Here is a 5,850-nt window from a genome sequence, read left to right as displayed (position 1 = left end):
TCTAATGATATCAATGGGAAAGTGGTTCATTTCTCCCCCTCCTCACTGCAGATTGACTTTGTCCACAAGTACATCAATTATATAGTTTCACAGTACCGTAGATTTCAGACACTGGGTGGCCCTCTATTCATGACTGCTGTGTGTGTGTATGTGTTGCGGCTGGTTATGATAAATAACCCAAACATTACTGTGTACTTATTCAATATAATGATGTAGTTTATGCGTCTGATATTTGCTTTATTATGAATCTATGGCCGTAATTTTTGGAGGTAGTTCGCTCTCGTGAGAGAGGCCAACATTGCGAACATTACTTTCGTACTCCACGAAAGTTACTTTCCCTCATTGACGTGGTTGTTTGCGTTACTAATCAGCAAGTGTACTCCGTAAAAATCTCGACCCGTGTGAAGTGAGGGGGCGCTCTTATCATCGTATACATCATCTCATTCCGGCGAATCTGAATTTGCGTCCTCACCTTCATCCTCGATGTCTGTGTCACGCAATATTTGTGTTTTCAACAAACACTCTGACCGGGAACCCATTTTGGTGTTTAGCATCATGTTATGCTTTAGCTATTGAAAAATAGCAGATCTACAAGCTCATAGCGCGCCACCGAGTGGCGCGCTACGAGCTTGTAGGTCTGCTATTTTTGAAAAATCAAAGAGCGACTGACATTTTTAGAATCTGATCTCAGGTCAGAATGGGTTAATCAGACCAGTGTGTTGTCCAGTGGAAACCTCGTATGAATCTGATCTCAGGTCAGAATGGGTTAACAAACCACTCAACACGTTTTGAATTGGAAATTCCCTTCGGTTCTTCTTTTGGCTCCACTGACGTCAGCGATGACGACACCAAAAAGCTTATAAAGGCGAAGAAACGCTCGGAGGTGCCTTGAAATGAGAGAGGTAAACGTGGTATTTCCCTCGATGCTCCTTTGGCACCAATGAATGGACCGATGAATGTTAGCCAAGGCGGCGGGGATGAGACGGAGTCGTCCGTTCGAAACGGCTCCTCCTGCTCCTTCCTCGGAGGAGGCGGCAGGAGCATGAACACATCCACTACTACCGCCTCGAAGATGTCCTTCCAGCGTTCCAACAACCACGACAGGGTGAGGAGAGTCGTGGCGGAGGAGGGCCTCCTCCGCGCACTCGCCGTCCCCCTGAGGAACAAGGAGAACAAAGAGGAGGAGGAAGAAAGGTCCAAGAGCGGCAACTCGAGGGCACAGAAGATCAACCCCGGAATACACAAGATTAAGAAACCGAACGCCTGGTGGGCGGAAGGTAAGGGCACGACGACCGGCGCTCCGCCGCCGGACAAGGCGGGACAAGAGAGGAGCCCGACTAAAGACAGACAGCCACGCAAGACGGACCAGCAGCCGAGCAACTACGTCGCCCGGTGCAAGAACCTGGAGCAGGACATCGACGAGGTGTACTCCACCTGTGACTCGGAGCGGAGCGTCGAGAAGTGCACAGAGGCGCTTCAGCTGATGACCGCGGGCGTACGCGACTTCGAAGCGCTCCGGGACAGGATCCAGCTCCGCGAGAAGGCGGAGAAGACGGATGCCCGGAACAGACCGAACTCTTTATCGGAACGCAAGTCCAGCCCCTCGGCCGATACCTCTCCGAAGGTGGCCGGCGGCGGCGCCCCCAACTTCGGCGGCGTGCCGTCCACGCCGGCCGCGGCGGCTCATCATCATCTCTCCCACACAACAACAGGCCCTAGCTGGGCTGACCGGGTCAAGAGTTCCCCGTCCCTTCCGGTCAACACCGGCAGCAGCAGCAGCGCTTACCCTGCCAAGCCTCCGTCGTCGGCTGCCGTCGTGGCCTGCAAGGTGAACCCGGCGGTGGTGGTGTTCAAGTCCAAGGACGCCGTCCCCGTCAAGGACAGCCATCCACACTACGAACCGCACCACCAGCGAGTCCAGCTTCCCTGCTGGCCCCAGGACAACGTCCGGGCCCATCCCCTCTCTGGGGGGCAGCTGGTCCCAGTGGAGCTCGCCTCTTTGCAGCCTGGGGCAGGGCGCTCGGACAGAGGGCGCGCGACGGAGCCCCTCGGAGAGCGCGTGCGAGACGCCGGGCACTGTGGCGGCGCGTCCCGCGCTGACACACCCTCCCGCAATTCGGCGCCAACTCCTCCCCAAACAACAGCCTGCCCCTGGGCCCCGTCTTCAGCCCCCACGACAGCCCCGCCGCCCACAGCCCTGACACCCCCTGTTATGGCCCTCTCCCTCTCCCCAGACCTGCAACCTCGGACGGAGAGCTCCCGCACTCTGCTCGCCCAGGGAGACAGGGCAGGGCTGCGGGGGGGTGCGACTTCTGTTCCGGGACAGGCTGAGGCTCCCATGACAGTGGGGATGCTATGGGACTCCACGGAGTTTTTCACTCTCGAGCCAGACGACGTCCCTGCTAAGAAAGAGGCCATCGCCGTCCGTTTGGAGTGGCCCGATGAGGACGCGGTCGTCGGTTCCATTCTGGAGGAGGAGCAGCTGACCACAGCGATTCAGGCCGAACACAGTGACCTGGAGCGCAGAAACGAGGAGGCTATCGCCAGCGCCATCGCCGAGGAGGAGCAGCTGACCAGAGAGATTCAGGCCGAGAACGATTACCTGGAGCGGGCCAACGAGGAGGTCATCGCCGTGGAAGAAGACCAGCTGGCCGCCGGCGAGACTCAGATCGGCGACGCGGAGGAGGAGACGGACAACGAAAGCGACTTCTCTGCCAGCGTCGTCAGCGGCGGCTGCGGACTGAACATGGACTGGAACGACATCGTGCGCGACTACGAAGCCCGGGAGCCCTGGCGTCAGAGCATGTCCTGGGGGGACATCGTGGAGAGGGAGCCTTCCCGTCCTCCCGGGCACGACGGGATATACATGCACGAGAAGTTCTCCAACCCGCTGTCGCGCCGGAGCTCCTTCATCGCCACGTCCGCGAGGAAATGCGAGGAGAGGCAACTGAACGCTCAGCAGAACCGGGACAAGATCCGGGAGGAGAAGACGCTCCACCTGCAGAGGCTCCACGACAGGCACACGGTGGTGCGCGAGCACCGGGAGGCTCTGCTGGAGGAGCGCCGGAGGATAATGGAGGAGAAGCACTCGAAGGCGGAGTTCAAGCGCGAGCTGCACCTCCACGCCATCGTGAGGAAGGCCCAGGAGGAGGACGCCAAGGTGAACGAGATAGCCGTCATCAACATGCTGGAGGCGCAGAACAAGAGGCACGACGCCCGGGTCAAGCGGGACGAGTACGAGCAGCGCCTCGTGGACCAAGCGGAGGAGCGGCACCGGCGGCAGGAGGAGAAGCACTCCAAGGACCGCGCCGTGCAGGAGCGCAAGCGCGCCCTGGAGGTCGAGCGGCAGGCGAAGCTGCGCGAGATGCTGGCGCGGCGGACGGAGCAGCAGCGGCGCGTGGAGCAGCAGCGGCAGGACGCGGCGCGCGCGCGGGAGGACGCGGCGCGGGAGCGCGCCCGGGACCAGGGGGAGCGCATGGCGGCGCTCAGCGCCGCGCAGCAGGAGGCCACGGAGGAGCTGCAGAAGAAGATCCGGGTCAGGTGCGACGGGAGCAGCCGTCGGCACATGGAGCAGCTGCAGCAGCGGAAGGAGAAGGCCGCCGAGCTCAGCAGCGGCGTCGGCGGCGGCAAACACGCCAACGCCGCCGACCACCACCACCACGCCCCCAGGCTGACGCCGTACGAGCGCCGGAAGCGCTGCACGCTGTGCGACGTGGAGATCGCCTCGGAGGTGCACCTGCTCGGCCACACCCGGGGCAAGAGGCACCAGCAGGCCGTGCGCGACAGCAGCAGCATCCAGGGGCGGGAGCTCTCCGAGGAGGAGGTGGAGCACCTGTCGCTGAGGAAGTACATCGGGGACGCCGCCGCCGTGGCGGCGGCGGACGCGGCGTCCGCCGTCGTCTCTTCGGAGAGCACAAAGGACAGGGAGGAGAGGCAGAAGGCGAGGAGGGCGAAGAAGCTCCGCGCCAAGATGAACTCCAGGTCGAGAGAGTCCGAGATGGCGGCGGAGACGACGGCGGCGGCGGCGGCGGCGGCGGCGCGCAACGTTCCCGTCGACTCGCCGTCCAGGGACAAGCTCCAGCGCCTGGTGAAGGACGTCGCGAAGCAGCTCCAGGCCGAGGGCGGCCGCTGGGTCGACAGCGCGACGTCCGGCGTGAACAGAAACCTGGGGGAGATCTCTCGCATCCTGGAGAAGCGGCACGGCGGCGACCAGGTGGCCTTCCGGCAGGCGGGGGGTTTCTCCGCGCTGGAGCTCCTTCTCCGAGTCGTCACCAGCGCCGCCTCCGCGCCCGCTACGGCGCCGTCGTCATCCGTGCGACTGAAGTCCCTCTGCGCCGCCGTGAACGCCTACTACCTGGCGTGCTCCGGCTGCCCCCCCAACTGCTCCTATAACTTCTTCAGCAACAAGATAGCCCTGTTGATGGACCTGCTGCTCCACCAGCTGAAGCTGTACGCGCCGGGCGAAGACGAGAGCCTGGCCACGGCCTTGCTGCAGACCAGCGCCGCCCTCCTGGAGGGGCTCGACCCGCAGCAGGGGCCGGGAGACGACACCAAGGCCAAGAGGGCCACGGAGGCCGCCACGGAGTCGTTCAACACCCACGCGCGCGACGTCGTCAGCTACGCCGTGAGCACGGGCCTGATCGACAGGCTGAGCGGGTGCTTCCTGTCCGTCCAGGGCCCCGTGGACGAGCGTCCCAAGTCGGCCGCCTTCCTCCAGCAGGCCTCGGCGCTGCTGCGCAACATGTGCACGCTGTGCTTCGCCGCGACCGGACGCCGACGCACCGCCGCCTCCTCCTCCGGCGGCATATTCGGCGACGACAACAACAAGCGCCGGGACCCGACGGGGCTGTCGGCGCTGCTGCGGGCCACGGACCTGGCGGGAGTGGTGCACGCGCTCTACTGCGTCCTGCTGCACGACGGCTCCCCCCCGCGGCCGGAGTCGTCGTCGTCGTCGTCGTCGTCCGCCTCCGCCGCCGCCAGAGTCTACCCGCCGTCGGTCGCCGCCGTGGCCCTGCAGGGCGTCCGCTTCGTCAACAGCTGCGCCCTCCTCGACCTCTCCGCCTTCCAGGCCGTCCTGGGAGCCGAGGGCCTCTCCCTGGCCTTCCGCCACATCGTCAGCTCCCTGCTGGCGTACTGCTGTTGTTGTTCCTCCCAGCAGCAGTCCTCCTGCTGCAGCGACGAAGAGCTACTCAACGAGGTCATCGTCTGCGTGGGCTACTTCACCGTCGACAACCCCGACAACCAGGCGACGGTCGTGCAGTCGTCCGGCGGCGTGATGCAGCCGAGCGTGCTGCAGATGCTCTGCCAGCTGCCCGTCCGGTACTTCTTCCAGCCGAGCCTCATGAAGGTGCTCTTCCCCTCCCTCATCACGGCCTGCTACGACAACCCCGAGAACAAGCTGGTGCTGCAGCAGGAGATGAGCTGCGTGTGGCTGGCCACGTTCATCCAGGACTGCAGTGCTGCTTCTTCGGGCGAGAAGAATGATGGACGGCGAGACGAAGCGACAAAGCGAGGAGACGGAGGCGCTAACGGGACGGGGCCGCGTTACTGCGAGCTGTCGGACCGCTTTCCGAGAGATCAGTGGGACCTGGCGCTGCGTTTTTTCCAGCAGAAATGAGAGGAGAAACAGTCCGCACGCGCTTATCCTCGCAATGGACGTGCACGACATAACGCTATACAAAGTCAATCAGAGAAATGGTAGGAGACAATACTGCATGCGGTCACGTCTTTAACTTTCTTAAGTCCCCCACCCCCAGACTCTCAGAGGCAACAGCTCCAAACGGTTTAAGGAAAAAAAGAGAGAGGGGGGCAGTGGGTTTGTATATAGGACTCAAATCACGCTGTCGGATT

The 5,850-nt window shown here is 62.6% G+C and overlaps 1 protein-coding gene across 1 annotated transcript; it reads left to right on the top strand.

Annotated features, from left to right (window-relative positions):
* Nucleotides 1-952: 952 nt before the first annotated feature.
* LOC308334516 (S phase cyclin A-associated protein in the endoplasmic reticulum-like) lies at nt 953-5,617 on the top strand (the record flags this gene model as incomplete). The annotated part of the gene is made up of 1 exon (XM_080791314.1): nt 953-5,617. One exon carries the CDS (start codon nt 953-955, stop codon nt 5,615-5,617), a length of 4,665 nt encoding a protein of 1,554 aa, XP_080647440.1.
* Between the last annotated feature and the right edge of the window lie 233 nt (nt 5,618-5,850).

Source organism: Protomyctophum bolini, assembly GCF_963924005.1.
Source record: "Protomyctophum bolini genome assembly, chromosome: 19".
Lineage (NCBI taxonomy): Eukaryota > Metazoa > Chordata > Actinopteri > Myctophiformes > Myctophidae > Protomyctophum > Protomyctophum bolini.
The sequence above is the reverse complement of the archived record's forward strand: the minus strand, read 5'-3'. Positions and strand labels throughout refer to the sequence as shown.